Raw genomic sequence first — 21,004 nt, forward strand, 5'->3', positions numbered from 1 at the left:
CAGCGACGGTTTTACGGCTTGTGTCTACTGTGTTCAGCGTCTCCCACATCCCTCCCCGCACGCCTCCAGTCCATCTCTTTCAACTCTTTCATTTTCCAAAAAACAAACCCAATCCATAACAAGTTACCCAAAAATTAAAAACGTTCTTTGGCACGAGCGGCAGCATTCCGCAGGTTGGCGTACACCTTGCCGGGCGGTGTACCAAGGATAAGAGAAACGACAGCATCTTTAGCGACACGTATGTTCGTGTATCCGCCAAGGATGTGAATCTTTTGGTCGGCCAAAACAATACGTGTTCTCGACGCGTTTTCGATGGCAAACTTGGTTTTGCCGGCCTGTCCGGCGATACGGCCAATGGCACGACTCAGATGGTCACCGTGGAGCGTTTTCACGTCCTTGATTTCAAAGGTATCGATGTACAAGTCGTCGAGACGGAGCAAGGCAATAGCATCATCGATATCGAAACCCAGGGCAAATGCCCGGACAAAGTCCACACCTTTCTGCAGAGCTCCTGCGTCCTTGGTGGCTTTACTTTCACGGAGCTCCACAGCACGAGACTTGGTGTTCATACGCACCTGTAGCAGCAGATGCTCAACCAATGGAGGATATAATTTGTGCCATACATTTCGCAGAGGAGTCATTCTGTGAGGAGGAATGGGGACTTTTTGGGTTTGGGATTTAAGAGCACCTTTCTTCAACGATGCTGTTCCAGAGACAGCAGACGCCTTCATAGGAGGAAAGTGAGGAACACCCTCGACATCCGTATGAGCAGCAGGAGCGTCTCCAGCTGGAGAATCGGTCATCAAAGCATCCGAAGCGCCCGAAACGTCAATCACAACTTGTTCTTCGTCAACGGCAGAATTGCCGGCGGGAACGGGCGCAGTTGGTGCCAACATGGATGCAGTTTTACCAATCGGTAGGAGTTGGCTGAGAGGACGTTGCGGCGTTGTGTGTAGGCAAAGTTTTGGTGGTGGTGGTAAGGAATGGTGGGGATTGCGAGGTGGTGCGTTACTGTGCGCTCAGACTCGTTATTCCGAATAGTGATTATTTGTGCGGTGCATAATGGTGTAACGCGATGCAAGGAGAAATGTCTGGGATTCCAGGTTATGGGACAGAAACAAAACAGAAATAAAGTAGGCGAGAAATTGCTTCGTGTATGGACGAGTCGATTAAACGAGAGGGATGACGTGTATGCGTGTACATTTACGATGCTCAAACTTGGACAAAACCGTGTACTTGCTGAGCTCTATGTGGATTCATTGTGTCTATGTTTAGAAAAAAAAATATATATTTAGTATACTCAACCAACGAAAACTCGTAATACAAACTAGGCTCCTTTATTCTTTTAGAACAAAGACAAATTCACCTGATTTGTCTCGTCAGGCGACGCTTTGAAAGTGTTGCGACGATTCCACTCCTTTGTTACATCGGTATTTTCGCTTGGAGCAAAAAGCGATAACGACTCGCCAATCTCAAAGAGACCATGCGGTTCGGGAATGATAGGACTGCTTTTTTTGCCCTTCTTTTTGCTATAAAAAGGAGTCGGGTTTCGTCCCTGCTCCCCACTGGTTTTATGTGTCTAAAATAGAAGGGTCATGTACACGACCCGGCACTCCTCGCGGGTCCGTACCCTGTAACCGGACGTTGAGAGCGTTGGGACCTCGCCGAAGGACTGAGCGAGGTCGGTTTCCCGAGTACCTTGGAAAGGGGCACGCCTGAAGGAATAGGTTGGTTAAGTTGCTCCTTGGCTGCCGTAGATAGACGGAGCCTAAATGATTCTGTGACCTCTTCGTTAGCGGTTAGGGACGTTAAATGTCTCGAGTTTGCACAGCCTGGGCGACGGGTTCTGGCTAGTGCTCCTGATTTTTCTATTAGTCTCCCTTCTGATCAAAGGGTGACGGTCTTGGGACCCCCGTTCCCTGGCCTCTCTTACTCTTATCTGCGAGTAATTAGAAACGGAACTTGAGTTCTTGATCATAGGCAAATGAATCCAGTCAAAAATTAAGTGAAGTGGAGGGGAGTGAGATGCGGTTTCGTAGAATGGTTATTTTTATAAAGATGTGTTCTTTATTGGCTGTCTTGGGGTTTAGGGGTTCCTGTCGTGCTTTTGTTTTGATGGAGCAGCTTCGGGTCGGCTTATAGCAGTTTGTATTCAGTCCAATTTTGTTTTGAAACGGTGAATGGAGGCCCATGCTAAAAGCTAATTATGTCCTTCACTGTATTGATTCAACAGTAAAGGGTGTCTCCTACCTCCAACTAGTACTAAAGAAATTTATTCTCTGCGTATTATGTAGATGCAATAATTAATTGCTGCCGATTTTTTCCTAAATGCATGTTTACTAAGTTTGATTTGTTTCATATAACTAGTTTAAGGTTCAACAGAGTTATGTATACTAAGACGCTAACCCAGAATTAGCTCACGGAGTAACATGTTAAACAATTACTGATGCCAGTTTCTACACTGGCTTCGTGTAGCGTTATATTTTTGTGAAGGATTGCAACCGAGACTCTTGCAGAAGAGATTTGAATGCATCAAGTTCTATTTTCTTTCAATCGTCCCAATGAAAAACACGCCGTTCATGACACTAAAGCTCCTAACGAATTCACTATCATTCTCGAATTCGTTTAATCCCTGCACTAAGGTCTCAACTTAACAAACTAAACTCTGTGCAGTATTATAAAAAACATTAACATAACCAAAACAAGTACTCGGCTGTAAAGTAGTACATTTCTCAATCATAGCTTCCAATTTAACTTCATTTCATCATAATACTCGCGCCAAACACTTTCGCAACGATTCTCTACCCAACAACCAGCAAAGTGAATGAGTAGGTCGCCTGGCGTGTAGCGCTGAATTTCTTCGGCTGCCGCATACGAATTGATCATTTTTTGCGGCACTAAGGCAACGTGTGAGGCCATTTCTGGGTGATTTGCAATCAAGTATCCCAGCAATGTCTGTTCATTTTCAGACACTTTCTTTTCACGGTATGCCTTGTCCGACCATACATCAACAAACATACGCATTATCGGATTGACGCGAACAAAAAAGCTTCCCGCATTTAATCCGTTCAAGTCGCAAGAAATAATAAGACCGACGTTTTCCAAATCTGCATCTGAATACTCAGAAGGAGTAACCAGATGGGGTGCCGCCGAATCCTTTTCGTTAAAGAACGGCTGTTTTCGCAACAAGCTGCGACGCATAGCTTTTTGCGACAATAAATGATCCTGTAAAGACAATTCCTTGTTCATGATAATGGCGTCTTGGTCAAGCCACCAAATCCATTTTGCTTTGGGATACTTGTCCATAGTAGCGAGTATAGCAGGCATCTTTGCCCATACGGGAGGAATTGGCATTTCAGAAACGTTTACAAATTCGAATGCATAATTGTGTTTCTTGGCGTATGCAATTCTGTTATCAATGCATTCTCCAAAAAAACTGTCACCTTTTCCGTTTGAAGTATGCCCATCACTAGCCAACAGGATCACAATTTCATGAGATTTTGGTGTTGACGGGTCGAGAGGACGGTATTTTGGAGCATTGCAAGTAATCATACTTGAAAGATCTTTTTCTGACCGAATTAAATTGTCGTCCACATAAGGAATTGGCACCAGACTTGACCATGATGGATACGACCAACAAAGAAATGATAATGAAATTGCTGCAGATGCAAACAACAATAACAAGGTCTTAAACCTTAAAGTCATTTTTCTATCAAAAATATTTCTCCAAAAATTTACGGGAAGAAGTCGAGAGAAGCAGAGTCAACAAGCGACTCATAACCTCACAGGTAAAAAGCCTAACGCAATTCATTGGAATTGATTATATTTTTTCCCTGTAAGAATCCCATCACTAACCGAACATTCACCTGATCCTCATACCAGCAATTGGGAGGGGTTTCACAACGGATGTGAAGAACAGTGAACAACCCTGAGATTCTAATGCCTGTTAAAGATAGAAACATTGTGCCTCCTCCCAGGTAGCTTTTGCAACAATGTCGCTTATGAGTAAATATTGCGGGCGCAATTGCCTATGACTTGTGATGACATTCAAGGAAGGCGAAGATAGTAGTCCAAAGTCTGAACAAGCACTGTTTCATGGCAGTCCGAAAGAACTAATTCTTCCACTTTAGTATTAATGAAATTTGATTCTATTATTTTGAAATTTCTTTCAACTATTTGTTTAACTTTTGACAGTCTTGTAGCAGTTAAAAGGAGTTAACAGATTAAATTAAGGGTAAACATCTCATACTTTCCATAGTTGAACGCCCGACCCAAGCTTTGTGAGCTTATTCAATATAATGCGCGTATTTCTAACACTAGTTTTCGCATAAAGAGATTAAAGCTGGAGTAAGCGAAGTCAAATAAGTCGGTTCTTTAATTTAATAATATTTGAGGAAGGAACAGACTACGGTTCGTAAATATTTTGCGGTATGTATGAGCGGGTTTCATTAACATTGTTGATGTAATGCTCAAGTCAAGCCTAATTTTTTGTCTTCTTATAAAGTTATAAGTTCTAGTGATACTTCTTATAATGTAACATAGCTAATTGACCCTGTCACAGCAAGAACGATTGCAGACAGTTAAATTTCTCAGACTGAATATGGAGCACAGAATTTGTGCACTGCAATTTTGTCGTATTCATTTTTCTCTTTCTAGTAATTTATTCTTTAAGAACTAGTATAGTCGACTAAAACTCTAATAAAAGCGAATGATTATCTACTTCAACTGAAGAGAAAGAACCCAAATTGGCTACAATATAAAAAAGCAGTAAATGAAGAACCCTTTATTTCATACCAAATAATCTTGTCCTTATTTGCTTATAAACAATCATCTCTTCGATCCTTTCACATCCATCTAGCTAACAGTCAACTACCCATAGATCTGTTGCACAAAATTAATATCCAAGTTCTTATTCCCGTACATTATACGGTTGTCAAGACCGTCAGTCGCGACACATTTCTGGTTTTTCTTTTTGACTATAGTTTCATTCATAGTCTGTCATATTACCAAACTTTCATTGGAATAAAGCTACAAAGGACGACACATGCGCAGGCTTGTTCTGTTTACTCTCATGAGTCTGAACACTATCGGGATGTTTCTTTGAAATGCATAAACAGTGTGGGTCCGCCAAACATCAGTGTTGATAGAAACCAACGAAAGTGATGCTGAATGGCAATTTACGTGAAGTGCTGTACATAAGTGCAATGTATGCTTCAATACTGTGAGCGTACACAAGAATCTGCACAGTAAGTATCATAATTTTAGGACCTAAAAGGTCACGTCTACATTATTTAGTAATTCTGTTTTCCAGCAGAGAAGCTAAATCTCAAAAAAATCTGATCTTACATCCATTGAAAGTAAGTGAGACCTAAGTAAGGTTCTCCAAATATCACATATAACTGAAACAGAGCAAGAAATGGCATATACTTGCCAATAGGTTCCTTCGGAACATAGAGCGATGAAAACATTTTGTTCTTTTGTCCAAACAACACTTTATCAGCAATATGTTGTTCCTCGTACGAACGCAAGAGCCTAACTTGGCCAACTTGTATTTTTTTAAATGAAAAACGCGACACGTAAACAAACAATGAAGGCTAACCATGCTTGATGTGGGAACGCTTGTGTCTTTTATCAACGTTTTCATACTTGCTTTCTTACGCATGGTTTTTCCCCTCTTCCACGTTTATGTTTCCACCTTGATTAATACGCAAAAAAAACAATACTTTTTATTTAACCCCAATTACACCTTAATCAACTCAACTTCATACGTTTCTTTTTGGCTTGAGTCTCTTTTTTCTGACTCAAGTCACGAACATGTTTACGCATTAAACGCCAAATGCGAAGTTCGTTTTTTACAATAACGTTGGCATTTTGCGCATCAAAATCACTCTCATCGTTTTCGAGAACAGTGTATTGCTTCACGCAGCGATCCAGCAAGTCAACAAGTTCGTCGTAAGTACCAGGAACAATCTCTGACTTTTTAGGAACCTTCGACAAAGTAGGCTTATGCATTGCGACAAGCGTCAAACAAGCATCTGTGACATTATAACTGTCACGTCCAAAACAAAAGTCACCTTCTAAGTTTGTAATAACGTCCTCCTCCAATAGCAATTCCAAGCGTCTCTGAAATTCCTCTTCTCCAAGCTTTTGAATGTATTGGGGTGCCCACTGTTCGCGCTTCATTAAGACATAATCTGCAGTCGTGCCGTCAGGCTTCGTAAAACCGTACTTGCGCAAAAGTTCTCCGTTATCAATGTCACCATACGTGTTCCAAAGCTGTTCTCCCTTTTCGATATCTCGAGTAACCATCATATGGTACCCGTCTTCCAAGTCGTACATGCGAACCTAACTGGTTAGTTACTGCTTACGGCAAAAAGCACGAATACACAAAGATTAAACGCTAAACCATCCCGTCACTTACATTACACAATTCATCATCACCATTGAACATGTCGGCAATAGGACACATAGCCTTCTCAAAAACTTCTGGATCATACTCAGATTCCAGATCGGAATCATCTTCATTATTCTCAGAATGCTCACTATTGTCAACATCCATCTGTTTAGAAGCTTTCTGCGAATCATTGTTTTCAGTTTTAATTCTCTTTACATCAAAACTGTAAGAAGACATAACAGCTGCCATGTGTTCAAAGTCCTCCAGTGTCAAGCCCTCACGAAGCTTGGACTTATTTTTATCAATGAAGGGGAGAACCGTTTCTTTCCAAACTGTCTTTACCTCCGAACGATCCTGCATATTTTCCAACACAGTAGACTTTAGAAGACGCTTCTGCTTCTCGGCATCCCAATAAAACAAAGAAGTAATCCTTTCTTTTGTTGGAAATACCGAGATATATGGCTTCCAAAACGACTCTGGGTTGTTTTTCTCATTCATCATGAGTAATAACAGAGCAGCCCAATTTGGAAGTTCCTCAATCCCTTCAAGATGCTGTAGGTAAGAACCGGACACTTTCATAACGCTATCCTTGGGAAAGAAAACCACGGTTTCATCGGCCTTAATATTGTCAACTGCAACAATACCGATTCCAAGCGATTTGTTAACATCAGTGTAATCTTTCAGACTAATCTTGGGAGAGACGACATAGCCGTTCTTCTCCACAGCCCACTGAAGCATCTCCTGTGCCGTTTTCAGCATTTTTTCTTCTGCTACTGAAGCTGGAGGAGGGAAGGATAGGACGATGGGAGAAAGCTCACTAAGAAGTTTAGGGAAAAAACGATTTAAGGAAGAAAATCCGTAGAGTTCAGGAATTCAGTCGTGTTCTGGGATGTCAAGCGTCGGATCTCATCAATTTCAATAGACTTTGCTGTTGAGCAATGTTGAATGGCCTGCGTAATTAGATCGTCCAATCCATTCGCCGAGTGATGATCCGTCTCAATCAACAGTCTGTCCTTTGGAACACGCTCAATAAGGCTGTGAAACCTTTTGAGCGAGAATTGATGCCCTCGGAAAATGAAAAGTATACCCTAGATGGAATTTTACGGTCAGTAAACTGTTCCACTTGTTCGGGACTGCCAGAGTAGCTATGAAGACAGATTCGAAGGGGAAATGGTAACGGTCCTTGTTGATAAGCCTCCATCCATAAGGGATTCTCTCTCTGCTTTCGCAGAGAGGGAACCCAATGGCCTTCCCAACGAGCCTTAAGTAAAGTCAAAAGTAGGTCGTATGTTTGAACGCAATGGATACTGACCGGCCTTTGCAGTTCAGCTGCTAAATTCATATGTTGCTCAAACACTTCGATTTGGTGCTCCATGTTCACATAGTAAGGGGAAAGTGGGCCTTGAGGCAACGAGCTACGACTGTTATAAGGACCACTGGGAATGCGAAATGATTTGTCAAGCCCAATTTCACCAATCAATGCATTTGGGTGCTTATACAAAAAGTGTCGTAATCTTTCCAAGTAAACATTCATATGAATAGGCTCAGGAAGCTTTTCCATAAACTCAATGGGTGGCACCGGATGAAGGATATTCTGATAGTGCTGCATTTTTTGTTCTTCAGCAGAAATATCGACTGCAATTCCCTCCTTGTCTGAAATTAAAAGATACGAAAACCATGGGTGAATACCAAAACTCGGAATAATCTTGTCAGGAAAGTCACTAGCAGCTTGGTCGACGAAAGATTGATCAAAGGGCCGAGTGGACATGACGATACATTTATGGATTTGGGACTCTTTCACCAGGTTAAGCTCAGACGGAGTGTCTGTTAGATGACAATGAACGTCGGTAATGCTAATAGCAGACATTTTTTAATAGAAAGTGGATGAAGATTGTTACAATATAGTAATGGATAATTGCCTCAATAAGAAAGATGTTGGCAACAGAAGTATTTGTAGTGTAAAACTCGGCTCAATAACTTCCGTTTCAAAACGCAAATTTAAAAGGCACTGATTCAATTACACGCTAATATGATATTTACGTAAAGTAGTTCAAAGTATCATTCAGAACTATTTCAATGATAGGATCTTACGAGGTTCCAAAAGCTTCTGGTATGTTCTCAAACAATGTAGAATGTTAAGCCGTATTCTTGAAACAAGTCTTGATACTCGGTTTTGTACCTGACATTTTTGCCCTCATGGTTTGCTACTGCTGTGACGCATCTTTTGCTTCAACATGCAACCATCGGAAAACGTAGAAGAAGAAAAGCAGGAGCTTTCAGAGGTTGATCTTGAAAAAAAGATTCAAGAAGGTATGTTTGCGAGAACTTGCTGTCGTTTTGATGAGACTAATTTTTTATAGAGTACAAACTATGGAAACAGAATGTCCCTTTTCTCTACGACCTTGTAATTACGGAAGCATTAGAATGGCCTTCTTTGACTGTAGAATGGTTTCCTGGCAGTGAAAGGTTCGTTTTACTAAATGCTTTTGCTGCGGGCAAGCATTGGTCTTTACTATTTTCCTTATTGACACCCATTCAGATCTTTGGCTGACAATTCCTCGATACAAAAATTATTATTGGGCACACAAACTTCGGGAAATGATCAAAATTATCTTCAAGTTGCTTCTGTCCAATTGCCCACATTTGATGATGACTTGGATGATTTAACTCCCAGCAAAATGAAGCCGGCCAACTTTAAAGGCGACTATGGCTTGGATATTGTACAAAAAATTCATCACGAGGGTGATGTAAACAAGGCTCGTTTTATGCCTCAGAACCCGGATATTATTGCTACCTTGGGCTTAAATGGTAACGGCTACATTTTCGACTTGAATCTGTATCGTGAACAGCCCATTGTCCAAACAGGACACCAAGCATGTCTTCGACATCACACAAGCGAAGGTTTTGGTCTTGGTTGGAATTTCATTCAAGAAGGTACTCTTGCTACAGGCACCGAAGATACAAGCATTTGTGTATGGGATATCAAAGGAAAGTCACTTAGCCTTGAAAAATCCATTGATGTTGCACCAGTGAGTGTGTACCACCGTCACACCGCCGTTGTCAATGATTTACAGTTTCATCTTCAACATGAAGCCCTTCTTACTTCCGTTTCGGATGACTGTACTTTGCAAATCCACGATACACGACTCCCATCTTCTTCCAGCGCTTCTCAGTGTGTCAAGGCCCATGAACAACCCGTTAATGGAGTCGCATTTAATCCATTTAATGATTACCTATTGGCTACAGCAAGTGCAGATCACACCGTAGCTCTTTGGGATTTACGCCGACTGAACCAACGTCTTCACACTCTCGAGGGCCATGAAGATGAAGTATATAATGTTCAATGGTCTCCTCATGATGAGCCAATTTTGGTGACAAGTTCAACTGATCGAAGAGTTTGCGTATGGGATTTGTCAAAAATTGGTGAGGAACAGACTGTTGAAGACAGTGAAGATGGTGCCCCAGAGCTCATGTTCATGCACGGAGGCCATACAAATCGTGTTTCAGATCTTTCCTGGAATCCGAATAATAAATGGGTTCTCGCAAGTTTAGCTGATGATAACATTTTACAGATCTGGAGCCCTTCAAAAGTAATTTGGGCTTCAGATAGTCTTAAAATCGATTCAAAGGATTTAGAGTGAACATGTCAAGATACGCACGCAAAAGATGATTAGGCATAATGAATTCAAAATACCTCAATATACACAACATAACAAGACGCCATGCCGTATGCAACAACCAATTTCAAAATCAAACTGTATTAAGAAAAATGATCTAAATTCAAAAAGTATAAAACTCTGGTAACTATGAAACGACAATACACAAAACCTTTATGAAAGCAGCTGAATGAAAAAGAACGAAATTATTTCAGAGGTTCCTGATTGCGGAGAAGGCGCTTGTATAACTTCTTCGACACCTTGGCCGGTCTTCCAAGCATTTTGTTAACAAATACAGTTGCTTTTTTGATTAAGAAGACAAAGAAGATGTCTTGACCAAGTGCAGAAAGAACATAGTACACAGCAGCTACCGCGAAGATGAATCGTTTAAACGAAAGTGAAGAGGGTGAAATTTGAAGCAACTTAGTAAGGATCTTTTGATTATCGCCTCCGAGGACCAACCAAGAATTAAGTACAATAAGCACCAAAATAGTGATAACGAAAGAAACATTACGGAAGAGACGTTCTCTGTAGGGTGGACCAACTGTAAGGACGATACCAATAAAAACGTATTGGAAACATGTTACCAAGAACAAAGATGTTACATCGCTGTTAAAGATACTTGAACCTTCCTCCATATGTTCGGGAGGAATGTACCAAGGCTGCTGCCGAACAACGTGGACCACGACGAGCTGTGCAACAACCAACAAAATGATTTGCCCAAAAAGTGGTGCAAGAATGCGTTTTGAAACAAGATTTGCAGTAGGGCGCTTACGTGAAAGCCGGTGGTAAGGGCGAGACCGGCCCATAAAGATCGCCATAGGAAGAATAATGAACAAGTCAATATAAAGGAATTGAAAGTCACCCAAATTAGAGTTTGTCATGTAAAGAATGCTTACTGTAGTAAATTGAATGGCAGAGTACAATGCCATATATTGAAAACAGCTGAAGCTTGTGACTAAGGCAGCACGACCATCCTTAATAACATCCAAAGTACATGAGATGTCGAAAGATTTGCTCGTAAAGGGTGCGGCAACAGACGCCTCGGCTTCTGAAAGTGAGATACCAACATTCGCAGCCTTCAAGGCACCAACATCATTTGCACCATCACCACAGAAACCAACACAGTAATCAAGCGCTTGCAAATTTGATACGAGTTCGTGCTTTTCTGAAGGAGACATACGAGCAAAAATTTGAGCCTTGAGTAACAGCTTATTAAATAGCTCTGCAGGGGAGTTCGCGGCTATCCAACGGAAAACATCACCTGTAATCGCAATGTGGTAATTTTTAAGTTTGTGTAATTCCGTTGGAATGCTTAGGGTTGTTTCCTCAGGAGATGGATTAGGAACAAGTGTTTTGGGATCTAAAGTAAGACCATTCTGTCCAATCTCCTCCCAAAGTACAGTAGTATCACCTTCTTCAGAATCAGCATTCTCAACAAGGCGAGGGATGAAAACCAAACCATCTTCTGGCAAAATACCACATTGCCTACCAACACAAATTGCAGTAAGAACATTATCTCCCGTACACATAACAGTTCTGATGTTAGCATCGTTAAGCTCGCGAATAACACCTGATGTAGTGGATTTCAACTTATTCTCAAAAATGATAAAACCACAGAAGGTCAAGTCGGATTCTGCCTGATCACGCTTCATCTTCTGAGCCTTTGCCCAGTTGAAATTATCCAATTTCTTCATTGCACAAGCGATAACACGAAAACCATTGTGCGTATAATAATCCAAAGTTTCTTGATAATTCTCTGGAAACGAGTCGGGTTTACAAACACTGGGCATAATTTCGGGTGCTCCTTTCACGTAAACGCTAAATTGCTTAGCACTTCCATGCTTAACAATGACAGACATTCTTCGGAGATTTGAAACGAATTCAAAAGTTTTAATCAAGCCAAACTCAAGGTCAGATTCGGCCATACTGGAGTAATCTGATGCCCAAGGAGGAGATACAGTAGGAGGGGCCAAATGTTGAGCTCTAATTGCGGCAGTATCTTCTAACCGGTTGTTGTTTTTCTTTGAACTTGAGTTTTCCTCAGAGTATGCCCAATTGGTGAACTCAAACATTTTAACATCAAGGGGGTCACCAAGTAATTCACCGTCAACTAGACGGAGCATATGGCAAGTGGCCATTGTGTAAAGAAGTCCAGAAGGACAATCAAATGACATGAGATCCTTCGAGCATAAGTCGTTGACGCCGGTACGCATTTCTCCAAGCTTGTCGTCATCAACACACAAGACACCAAGGATATCAAGACCATCCTCGGTAAGAGTACCTGTTTTGTCAAAACTGATCACATCCAGCTTACCACTAACATTAACCCGTTGTGGACTTATACAAAAGATGCCCTTTTTACGCAAACGTGAAACGGCAAAAGTGATACCAATAGTCAATGTAGCGGGCAATGCTGGAGGAACAACAATAGTGACTAAATCCAAAGCACGGAACAAAATGGTGCGGAAATGTACTCCCAACCTGACAAACTGAACCGAAGACGTGACAAAGCCGAGGAGTGCGAAACCAAACATAACAATAATGAAGCGAAAAGAATCCTTATAAAACTTGAAACCAACAGGTTTGGGGAACAACATAGAACGGACCAGGGCGCCCTGAGTGGTATTGAAACCTGTTCGAACGGCCATAGCAAGTGATGTACCCTCTTCCTTTCCATTAACATAGGGTTTACGAACCTGAATCAGCTTGGTTCCGCAAAACAAAAAGTGTTTAGCCAAAGAAGCAGGAACGGAATCGTTAAAGTTAAACAATTCGTGCATGCCTTGATCCGTGGTCGGTAACTTAGAAACTGGTACTGATTCACCGGTAAGCATACTTTCATTGACCACACAGTCGCCCGTAAGAAGTAGAGCATCGCAAGGCAGCGTCGTCAACTCTGGATCAGAGAGTTCAAAAACATCGCCGACGACAAGATCAGTGGAAGAAATACTAGTCCAGAAACCATCACGATACACGCGAACAGAACAAACGAAACGTGACATCTCGCGCATTCGCTTCATGGTCTTTTGCGTTTCGAAGAGACTGTTCAAAACACTAATTACAGAAATCAACAGGATACAAACAGCATAGTAATAGTACGAATCCATGCACCACAAAACAATGGAAAAAACCTGAAAGATGTAAAAAGGGTGAAGAACTTCATCGACAAGTAGTTGACCAGCACTCTTCACTTTAAGGTCGATATCGTTGTTACCGAAAACTTTAAGTCTGTCATTAATGGCTTCACGTTCCAAACCGGACTTAACATTTTCTGTTCCACGAATCCATTTTGGATCTTTCCAATCTTTTTGGAGCAAGAAACAGTCTAACAATGGATGGTAAATGAATTTCGTGTAGCGATAAGAAACGTAACGGAACGAATCAACAAATGGATCGGTATCAATGTCTTTCAGAGATGAAACACGAATGGAAGCACCAAAAACTGTTGAGAGAGAGTTCTCGTAGAATTGTGTTTGAAGATTATGGATAGAAAACTCCCCCCATTGTGTTTCAACGCTCAACCAATCCGCAGAAGCAAACGGTTCTGATTTTCCCAGATACTTAACATACCATCTGGGCATCCAACGGAACAAGAGGTACAGAAGACCAAAGCTAAGTACACACAAGACTCGATACACATACAAACGAGTCTTATCCGTTTTAAAACCGGCAATCATAATCTCCAAGTCTTCGTCAATCAGGTACACAGCTTGGTATGTGCGTTTGTCGTTTTCGTCAGCATAGTCTTCACGAAGAAGGACTGGATGAGTATTCAATTCTTCCATCATCATTTCAGTTAATTCTTCCTCGTCACTGTACGCACTTCCCGTAGACTTGGGGATATGTGAACGAGGTTCCATACTCATTGCCGCCACGGATTCTGCATCGTACCGGCTCATATTGTACTCTGACTGTAAATAATCCACACTGAACTGACTAACACTCGCATCAGAACCATAGCGAGACCTACGATTAAAGCTTGAGACGCTTGAAGGAACACTAGTTCCCAAACCCGGACCATCAAAAATGCTGTCGTGACTCATGACTGAACTGGCAAGGTAATCGTTCAAAGACGCTCGTGAGCCGATTGAGCTCACAGACCTCTTAGGACGAACATGCTTAGGCGATGTCATCTTTAAAACAGCACGAATTCACCTCAGGAATTCCGCATGCGACGTTGCTGACTTGCTGTTCGAGGAGGGCACTTGGTAGAGGGAGCGAAAGTTTGTGGACACTATTGGTGAGAAGGGTCCAGTAAGTCGCGTTACGTCATACGAAATTGAAGGCGCGCTAAATGCAAGCGCGTATGTAAACAAATACGATATTTTACAAAAACGACAGTGGAATGATAACAAAAAAGTGGAGATCAAAAGTGGGTGAAGTTTCCATGGAAGTACATTACTGAGTATATAAAAATGCATGGGCATTGCTCTTGTTCGCAAGTTACAGGAATAATCAAGCTTAGTTCACATTTCTCCATACCATTCATTTTTTTACTGTAGACAGAAAAAAGTTTCCATTAATTTTTAAAATTAAACTTGCCTCTTAAAATAAAAGTATGTTGTATTCTACAAAACAGTTATTTATTCAAGGCCTGCAGGAGCACTAGTATTGAGTCCGAAAAAAGAATTCATTAAACCAGACAACAAGTTGCCTTGACTGAAAGCAGGCTTAATATGGAAATACTTCTCACCGATTTTTTCAGAGGCCTGTAGTGAGAAAAAGTTAGTATGAATAAGGATGTTGAGGAGTAAATTCCGCGACGTACCTCTTGCCATCCAGGCATAGCTTTAAGTTGCTCGGCATACGTCTCCTTTAAGTTCAAGAAGGAGGGCTGAGCTTCACGAGAAGCTGCTACAAGCAGCAACCAGAAAAAGTTGACGAGTGGGTGATTAGGAAATACAGAAACGGATACATCATCAATAGACGCCTTCTGCATAGTTTCTTGACCCTTCTCAGAAAGCAACTTGCTGAATTCAGACAAAGCAGTCTTAGCACCGTTCAGGTTTTCAGCTAACAAGTAATTGATGACCGCGCGACCGGCAAACACACCTGCATCAGTTTTCGTCTCTGCACCTGTGTACCATTGGTAAAGCATGTGTCCATAACTTAGAGGGCTCTGACTGTTTCCAAGCACAAAGTGAGACTCGGCTTTCTCGGGTTCCTCCCCTAAATACGAGTTAGAATCGGATGCATGAGATACAGATTATTCCCATACACTTAACAAAGGCATTTGCAACAGCATCTTGGACATCTTCATCACCAGAGGGTGTGCTTTTCTTGGACCAACTAAGAGTATGTTAGAAGCACGCAGTGATGAATACTCATTCATACGCAATCAAATCATGAACGTATTGCTTTCTCGTGGATTCTTCCTTCGGAAACATGGCAAGAACTTCAATTGCTCTGGCTAATAGGCACATGCCGTTAGCATTGGTTTTCTATGATTATGACAAACCCTTATGAGCTGGAGTGGTTTCAAAACCGGCCTTTGTGTAAGTATCCATGATATATTGCGCAAGATCGCCAGCACTTGCCGTTTCATTCATGTCAAAAAGTGTTGAAGCACCAGAGTACAGAAGCTCGACAGCAGTATCGAATTGCTTGTTCTTAACTTGTCTACAAGATGTGAGAATGCATTTAACATGTCCAACTTACCTGTTTACCAGAGTCCGGAGCATTTGATGGCCTTCGTATGGGTCTTCTTTGATGCTGTAAAATGTTAGTAAATCAACCATGATGACAGGGACGAACCGTTCAGCAATACGCTGTTTCTTTTGCTCCAAAGCACTCATTTTTACGTATAGTCTGGTTTCAATTGTTGTCTTGATGTTGTAATTAACAGAAAAAAATCCGATTGCTTGGTTATGGCTCCAGTAAGGTGGTCTACCGGCTCAGACGAACTTCGTCGCCAATTCCTTTACAAACACAGTTTTAGTGAAGAAATACGTCTGAAAACACTATTTGTTGCAACAGCAAGGCAGTAATCGTACTCCTTAAAAACACTGCTAGGTCTTAAACTCGTTTCCATGCATCGATGCCATGGACACTGAAAGCGTTCAGTTTTTGAATAACGTATGAACAAGACTGATGTTTAGGAACATAGCCAGTGCTAATGAATACATTTAGATCACATCCATTGAAACGGATAATGATGTTATTGAACACTTGCCTCAATTAATTACCTTGGCCTGTCAAAAAGGTCAAGAGCGACAAGTAATCGCGCAAATGCAGGAAATGATCAATGAAAGTGCTATTAAAGTAGAGCAATTATGTACTGATAACAATGAGGTAAGAGAAATTTATTTATGATAACAATGGCTTACCCTAGGCATTTAACGAATCGGTCTCTAGTTTCCACACAGTAAGAGACCGGGTAAATCAGTTACAAACATCCATTCTAGAACTCAATAATGATATCCAAGCTAGTGGGCGAGATCTACAGGACAAGGTACGAGTGCTCACAAAATCATTTATTTATTTACGACTAACTCGGATTCTTTCTATCAGAAATCGCAATTGAAGGAACTTCACGATGCGGAGAACAATCTGAACGCTTATAAAGAGAATCTAGTGATTTATCTCGATGTCTTCAACCACATTGAGAAGGCCGGAAGCTATTTTAAGGAGAAACGCTATTACAAAGCACTTCGTCTACTTGATGAAATAAGTAGTACGCGCTTAAAGCGAATGTCAGAGTATTCTCTTACAAAAGCTCTCGTCAATTCCTTGTCCAGTTCACGAGAGTATGCTAAAAGTTTGGCCATGAAGGACTTGCATGAATGGCTCTTCAACATTCGTGAAAAATCCGTCATTATTGGCAGTTTTGCCTTTGAAAAGATGGATGAACGTAGGCGTTCATGGGCAAGAGAGTTTGCACAAGACTTGCAAAACATTAATACCCGCTCTCCCTATTCTCTGCATCTGGCATTATTGAATACAGTCGACTGTAAGCACTAGACGCTTTGTAAGATGATTTATTAACGACTTGACACAGTTTCCCCCTTAAACAACGAAGCTATAAAGATCACATTTGAACCTCTTTACACGGGTATACATATTTTTTCATACCTTGGTATATTGGATGAATTTCAATTGTCATTTGAGAAAGACCGTCGCCTGCAATTAGAAAGTCTTGCGCCAAAGTCTTTGAATCAACTGGACTTGAAAATCGTTGGAAACTGGCTAAAAGCTATTGCAGGTTTTATGATAATTGAGTATTATGTCTTGCAGCGTGTTCCCGGCTTTCGTACATTGGATGAAGTTGATTTTCTGTGGAGTTCCATTTGCGACAAATTATCTGATACCCTCATCCCCCTTCTGTTTCAAGAGCAGAGCACAGCTACTATCATGAAAATTAAGAATCTTGTGATGCTACTCATTCACACAATGGAGTTCTTTAACTTTCCCGTGTGGAAATTGCACGGTCTGTGCATTAAGCTTATTGATGCTTTTGGAGGCGCTCTAATTTATAAACATGCTGGCATGTTTGCAGAAACTCTCGACAACGACAATTACGCACCACTTGAGATAAAGGATGAACAAATGTACTGTGAACTTATCCAACCATATTGGTATGATAAGAAGGTCGATTCATTTCCGGTCACCATGCCCTTCTCGAAAATGTGCTATGAGTGCTGTCAAAACGCAGACTCTTTCATTCGTCGATTCTTTATGTTCCTTAATGACTCAATTACTCTCGCCGTTGAAGTCAACGAACGTGCGCCAAGAGTATGTCTTATTTCTAAGCCATTTACACTCGGAGTGATACAGTTGTACTAACATGTATGTAGCTTTTTCGCCGATTCATTAAATTTGGTTTCGTGAATCAACTCACGGACCGGTTGCCTCGACTTGGTATTTCACAAGTTGCTCAAGTCGTGCAAAACTTTGATGCTTTTGAAGAACCGTTATTGAGAATGGAGCGCATTCTCTCTAGTAACAAATCTATTACGCCTATGGCTCAGATGTTGCCTGAAAATGCACAACCGTCTTCTCATAAAGCAACTGAGATGCTCGAAGAAATTAGCCATGGACGCAAGCAGGCTTTACATCAAATCTTTATTTGCATTAACCACAAGATTGATGATTTTGTTGACCTGGCTGAATATGATTGGTATGTGTTATTCTCTTTCTATTCAAAGATTTCTTCTAACATAGTCTAGGATAACGACCACGCCACGAACGACAGTAAGCGGCTACTTACAGGAAATGCTTGCTTATTTGCAAACTATGTATATGGAAATATTGGGTGGTATTGACAACTCGGACAAATCGTACATTTATTTGGAGACACTCGATCATTTGTCGACAGCCATAATGAAACTTATCACTCACCCATCTGTGCGACGAATTTCAAGTACTGCTGCTGCTGGTTTTAAACTGGATATTGAGTTTTTGGAAAGCTTTGCCGCAAAGTTGCCAGGTCAAAGCATCGTAAACGCTGATAGTTTCATTGAACTTCGACAAAGTGCCAAACTTCTACAGGCTGAAAATGTCGAAGAATACATGGATGCTGACAAGTTCGTTAGAGACTTTAGTCGTTTGGATACATCAACGGCGATAAAGTTGTTAGAGAAGTATGTCACCTGTTGAGCATTAAACTTTGGCTTCGTGAAAACTAACAAATACAGACTTCTCAATAATTACTCCGCATTACCCTTGAGCAATGACAGGCCAAAACGCAAGGCTATAGAACACGTTCTTGCTGCGCTGCGGAAACGTCTTGCTCAGGAAATTGCTCAAGCCCAAGCACAGGGTCCCCAGAAGAGCAAAGCTTAATTTGAAAAGGGAGGAATGAAGAAATGCATAAGTTTATATAAACGTTGTTTCCGGTAGTGCTCAGAAAAGCTGTGGCAATGAAATTTACTGATCTTAATGATTAACCTGTATCGTCAATAAGAGTATAGTTAAAACCGGTAAATGAAAAATAAAAAAGAATGCTGTTGGATTTACTGTAACCGAGTTCACAGGAGAATTACTGAAGCTAAGCTAGGTAAATTCGGGTATGAAATAGTTGCTACTTAAGCCGTCGGTCGAACTACATTCCTTCCTTAACACACATCACACTCTACAAAAATATCAAAAATGGCATTGGGAACACTCTACTCTTTCAGAGATAACACTCGTACTGTTTCTCTTCTCAAGCTTGCTGAGATGAACGGCGTTAAGCTTAACTTGGAAGAAACTTTTGCTCACCAATTTTCTCCGGAATTGGCTGAAAAGTTCCCTCTCCAAAAGGTAAGTCCAACAGGCGACAGTTGATTTCGGAAGAGTAGATCCGTTGGGGTAGTGAGTTTCTGCAAGCAGGTGATTGGAAACTGTTTCCTGTTCAAAAACGTACTTTAAATTTCTCTTCAAGGAGGTTCTTGCGTTCTTCGTTCTTAGTACATTCTTAGGGCTTGACACTAGTTTTCTCTATGAAAGGAAATCTACTGTTCCGTAGTCTGTCGGGTTTTTAAGTTCCCTTTTCTGTCTCCCCCCTCTTCACTTCTATCTGTTTCACTTCTCATTTCTTACAGTTGTTTACTAACGTTCCCGTTTAGCTCCCTTGCTTCATTGCTGAAGATGGGTTCTCTCTGTTTGAGTACATTGCCATCCTGAATTACATTGCCTCCAAGGGTGCTGATTTGAAGGGCTTCTTTGGTAAGGATGCCAAGGAGCAAGCCCAAGTGAACGAGGCTATCAACTTTGCCAACACGGAGTTGCTTAAGGGTCAGATTATCGCTCCTTGGATCCGTATGTGCAGAGGTGCCATGCCCTACAACAAGAGAGTTTTCGAGACCACGAAGGCTGCTTCCTTGGATATTCTTGCATACTTTGACCGTCATTTGGCTGACCGTACCTACTTGGTCGGCAACCGTCCCACCATGGCTGACTTGACGACTGCTACTTTCTTGCGTGTTTATTACCGTTTCATTCTCACAAAGGATCTGCGTCTCCAGTTTACGAACGTTACTCGCTACTACGTTACCATGTACCATCAATTCAAGCTCGAGGAGCACTTCCCTCTTGAGCTTATTGACAAGGTGGAAATTGCCAAGGCCAACTAGTTTCTTTTTTGATTGAATATATGAACAATACAATACAATACATCATAAATTACCCATTTCACATTTTATTGAACGTCGACGTAAGGCGCGTACTTACTGTCTTCAATAGTCATCACTTTTCTTGAACACGATCGTCTTGTTCGACATTTTGCCAAGTTCCTTGGACAATAAGTCGAAAATTTCTGAATCATTGCGTGTAGACAACCAGGCCTCTTTTCTTTCATTCCAATCATAATGTTTTGGACCACTGCGAGAAGTCAGCATTGAATTCGCTATGGATATAAAAATCTCTTTAAAAGTGTTGCTACTTTCACAGAGCTGAAATAACAATGAACTTTTTACGTACCTTATGGGAGATGAAAGCCAAATTTGATGATTGGGAGGTTGTTTGTTAATTACATAAGTACCATATTTGCCTAGTCCAAGAGTAAGTACGCCGTTCTGCAATTGGTTAATCATCGGCCGTATAGAGAGTGTTTTGAGTTTTCTTACGGCATATTGCAAGTCATATTCGGGTTCATTTTCAGCTTCGACGAACTCTTCTAAAGTGTCATTCAGTGTATCCATGGCATCATTAGCAAGTCGATGATACTGGAAATCTGTGAGGGTTTGAAGAAAACTTGTTTGGGAGAAGTGACGAAGATTGAGAGCCTTTCCTTGAGTCCTGAGCAACAGATTCCGAGTTGTTTGAAGGCCAAAAAGTTTTGTTCGTAAAGCTTGCATTGTAAGGAGAGTGAGTTGGGATGTCTGGGTGTTGAAAGAAACTTAGTAATGACAAAATGGATCTTCTACGTCGTTTGCGTCCGTTATTACTGCTTTTGTGTTTTTTTTTCGCGCTTCTCGCGCAATCACCTTTCTTGTCACTTTTCAACAAAAATAAGCTTATCAGATAGCGGCTC

At 41.2% G+C, this 21,004-nt stretch overlaps 11 protein-coding genes across 11 annotated transcripts; 3 read left to right on the forward strand and 8 right to left on the reverse strand.

The window, feature by feature from the left end:
- Positions 1–73: 73 nt before the first annotated feature.
- Positions 74–936, reverse strand: SJAG_03872 (RNA-binding protein Rbp28). Its single transcript, XM_002174963.2, has one exon. The coding sequence runs from the start codon at positions 894–896 to the stop codon at positions 135–137; it is 762 nt and encodes a 253-aa protein (XP_002174999.1). The 5' UTR covers positions 897–936; the 3' UTR covers positions 74–134.
- A 1,056-nt stretch (positions 937–1,992) lies between these two features.
- On the reverse strand, positions 1,993–3,774 carry SJAG_03871 (alpha-1,2-galactosyltransferase gmh3). Its single transcript, XM_002174962.2, has one exon. The coding sequence runs from the start codon at positions 3,703–3,705 to the stop codon at positions 2,737–2,739; it is 969 nt and encodes a 322-aa protein (XP_002174998.1). The 5' UTR covers positions 3,706–3,774; the 3' UTR covers positions 1,993–2,736.
- An 842-nt stretch (positions 3,775–4,616) lies between these two features.
- SJAG_06269 (hypothetical protein) lies at positions 4,617–5,650 on the reverse strand. Its single transcript, XM_011050706.1, has 2 exons — positions 5,347–5,650; positions 4,617–5,282 (listed from the first exon to the last, which is right to left on the reverse strand). The coding sequence occupies exons 1-2, from the start codon at positions 5,466–5,468 to the stop codon at positions 5,135–5,137; spliced, it is 270 nt and encodes an 89-aa protein (XP_011049008.1). The 5' UTR covers positions 5,469–5,650; the 3' UTR covers positions 4,617–5,134.
- A 101-nt stretch (positions 5,651–5,751) lies between these two features.
- SJAG_03869 (lysine methyltransferase) lies at positions 5,752–7,153 on the reverse strand (the record flags this gene model as incomplete). The annotated part of the gene is made up of 2 exons (XM_002174961.2): positions 5,752–6,345; positions 6,422–7,153. 2 exons carry the CDS (start codon positions 7,151–7,153, stop codon positions 5,752–5,754), a joined length of 1,326 nt encoding a protein of 441 aa, XP_002174997.1.
- Positions 7,154–7,236: 83 nt separating this feature from the next.
- Positions 7,237–8,261, reverse strand: SJAG_03868 (TatD DNase family Scn1; the record flags this gene model as incomplete). The annotated part of the gene is made up of 1 exon (XM_002174960.2): positions 7,237–8,261. One exon carries the CDS (start codon positions 8,259–8,261, stop codon positions 7,395–7,397), a length of 867 nt encoding a protein of 288 aa, XP_002174996.2. The 3' UTR covers positions 7,237–7,394.
- Positions 8,262–8,378: 117 nt separating this feature from the next.
- On the forward strand, positions 8,379–10,919 carry SJAG_03867 (kinetochore protein Mis16). Its single transcript, XM_002174959.2, has 3 exons — positions 8,379–8,704; positions 8,755–8,860; positions 8,934–10,919. The coding sequence occupies exons 1-3, from the start codon at positions 8,629–8,631 to the stop codon at positions 10,033–10,035; spliced, it is 1,284 nt and encodes a 427-aa protein (XP_002174995.2). The 5' UTR covers positions 8,379–8,628; the 3' UTR covers positions 10,036–10,919.
- Positions 10,131–14,268, reverse strand: SJAG_03866 (P-type ATPase P5 type). Its single transcript, XM_002174958.2, has one exon. It carries the CDS (start codon positions 14,184–14,186, stop codon positions 10,257–10,259), a length of 3,930 nt encoding a protein of 1,309 aa, XP_002174994.1. The 5' UTR covers positions 14,187–14,268; the 3' UTR covers positions 10,131–10,256.
- A 145-nt stretch (positions 14,269–14,413) lies between these two features.
- SJAG_03865 (ER membrane insertion protein) lies at positions 14,414–15,922 on the reverse strand. The gene is made up of 7 exons (XM_002174957.2): positions 15,808–15,922; positions 15,712–15,765; positions 15,512–15,672; positions 15,388–15,463; positions 15,272–15,342; positions 14,822–15,222; positions 14,414–14,762 (listed from the first exon to the last, which is right to left on the reverse strand). Exons 1-7 carry the CDS (start codon positions 15,846–15,848, stop codon positions 14,637–14,639), a joined length of 930 nt encoding a protein of 309 aa, XP_002174993.1. The 5' UTR covers positions 15,849–15,922; the 3' UTR covers positions 14,414–14,636.
- A 25-nt stretch (positions 15,923–15,947) lies between these two features.
- SJAG_03864 (exocyst complex subunit Sec15) lies at positions 15,948–18,947 on the forward strand. The gene is made up of 8 exons (XM_002174956.2): positions 15,948–16,128; positions 16,183–16,344; positions 16,385–16,504; positions 16,564–17,002; positions 17,051–17,784; positions 17,847–18,169; positions 18,219–18,632; positions 18,687–18,947. The coding sequence occupies exons 1-8, from the start codon at positions 16,096–16,098 to the stop codon at positions 18,832–18,834; spliced, it is 2,373 nt and encodes a 790-aa protein (XP_002174992.2). The 5' UTR covers positions 15,948–16,095; the 3' UTR covers positions 18,835–18,947.
- Positions 18,948–19,047: 100 nt separating this feature from the next.
- Positions 19,048–20,161, forward strand: SJAG_03863 (glutathione S-transferase). The gene is made up of 2 exons (XM_002174955.2): positions 19,048–19,293; positions 19,599–20,161. Exons 1-2 carry the CDS (start codon positions 19,141–19,143, stop codon positions 20,103–20,105), a joined length of 660 nt encoding a protein of 219 aa, XP_002174991.2. The 5' UTR covers positions 19,048–19,140; the 3' UTR covers positions 20,106–20,161.
- On the reverse strand, positions 20,049–20,940 carry SJAG_03862 (frataxin). Its single transcript, XM_002174954.2, has 3 exons — positions 20,598–20,940; positions 20,452–20,546; positions 20,049–20,352 (listed from the first exon to the last, which is right to left on the reverse strand). The coding sequence occupies exons 1-3, from the start codon at positions 20,826–20,828 to the stop codon at positions 20,208–20,210; spliced, it is 471 nt and encodes a 156-aa protein (XP_002174990.1). The 5' UTR covers positions 20,829–20,940; the 3' UTR covers positions 20,049–20,207.
- Between the last annotated feature and the right edge of the window lie 64 nt (positions 20,941–21,004).

Source organism: Schizosaccharomyces japonicus (genome assembly GCF_000149845.2).
Source record: "Schizosaccharomyces japonicus yFS275 unplaced genomic scaffold supercont5.2, whole genome shotgun sequence".
In the NCBI taxonomy this organism is placed as follows: Eukaryota; Fungi; Ascomycota; class Schizosaccharomycetes; order Schizosaccharomycetales; family Schizosaccharomycetaceae; genus Schizosaccharomyces; species Schizosaccharomyces japonicus.

Coding starts and splice junctions, on each gene's coding strand:
- SJAG_03872 (XM_002174963.2), bottom strand. CDS start 896: ATGTTGGCACCAACTGCGCCCGTTCCCGCCGGCAATTCTGCCGTTGAC.
- SJAG_03871 (XM_002174962.2), bottom strand. CDS start 3,705: ATGACTTTAAGGTTTAAGACCTTGTTATTGTTGTTTGCATCTGCAGCA.
- SJAG_06269 (XM_011050706.1), bottom strand. CDS start 5,468: ATGTTTTCATCGCTCTATGTTCCGAAGGAACCTATTGGCAAGTATATG. Junction 5,283..5,346: donor CTCACTTACTTTCAATGGAT/GTAAGATCAGAT, acceptor TAAATAATGTAG/ACGTGACCTTTTAGGTCCTA.
- SJAG_03867 (XM_002174959.2), top strand. CDS start 8,629: ATGCAACCATCGGAAAACGTAGAAGAAGAAAAGCAGGAGCTTTCAGAG. Junction 8,705..8,754: donor TGAAAAAAAGATTCAAGAAG/GTATGTTTGCGA, acceptor AATTTTTTATAG/AGTACAAACTATGGAAACAG. Junction 8,861..8,933: donor TGGTTTCCTGGCAGTGAAAG/GTTCGTTTTACT, acceptor ACACCCATTCAG/ATCTTTGGCTGACAATTCCT.
- SJAG_03866 (XM_002174958.2), bottom strand. CDS start 14,186: ATGACATCGCCTAAGCATGTTCGTCCTAAGAGGTCTGTGAGCTCAATC.
- SJAG_03865 (XM_002174957.2), bottom strand. CDS start 15,848: ATGAGTGCTTTGGAGCAAAAGAAACAGCGTATTGCTGAACG. Junction 15,223..15,271: donor TGCAAATGCCTTTGTTAAGT/GTATGGGAATAA, acceptor ACTCGTATTTAG/GGGAGGAACCCGAGAAAGCC. Junction 14,763..14,821: donor CTATGCCTGGATGGCAAGAG/GTACGTCGCGGA, acceptor TTCTCACTACAG/GCCTCTGAAAAAATCGGTGA.
- SJAG_03864 (XM_002174956.2), top strand. CDS start 16,096: ATGGACACTGAAAGCGTTCAGTTTTTGAATAAC. Junction 16,345..16,384: donor TATGTACTGATAACAATGAG/GTAAGAGAAATT, acceptor GGCTTACCCTAG/GCATTTAACGAATCGGTCTC. Junction 17,003..17,050: donor ATTATTGAATACAGTCGACT/GTAAGCACTAGA, acceptor GACTTGACACAG/TTTCCCCCTTAAACAACGAA.
- SJAG_03863 (XM_002174955.2), top strand. CDS start 19,141: ATGGCATTGGGAACACTCTACTCTTTCAGAGATAACACTCGTACTGTT. Junction 19,294..19,598: donor AAAAGTTCCCTCTCCAAAAG/GTAAGTCCAACA, acceptor GTTCCCGTTTAG/CTCCCTTGCTTCATTGCTGA.
- SJAG_03862 (XM_002174954.2), bottom strand. CDS start 20,828: ATGCAAGCTTTACGAACAAAACTTTTTGGCCTTCAAACAACTCGGAAT. Junction 20,547..20,597: donor AATATGACTTGCAATATGCC/GTAAGAAAACTC, acceptor AACCAATTGCAG/AACGGCGTACTTACTCTTGG. Junction 20,353..20,451: donor TGGCTTTCATCTCCCATAAG/GTACGTAAAAAG, acceptor GACTTCTCGCAG/TGGTCCAAAACATTATGATT.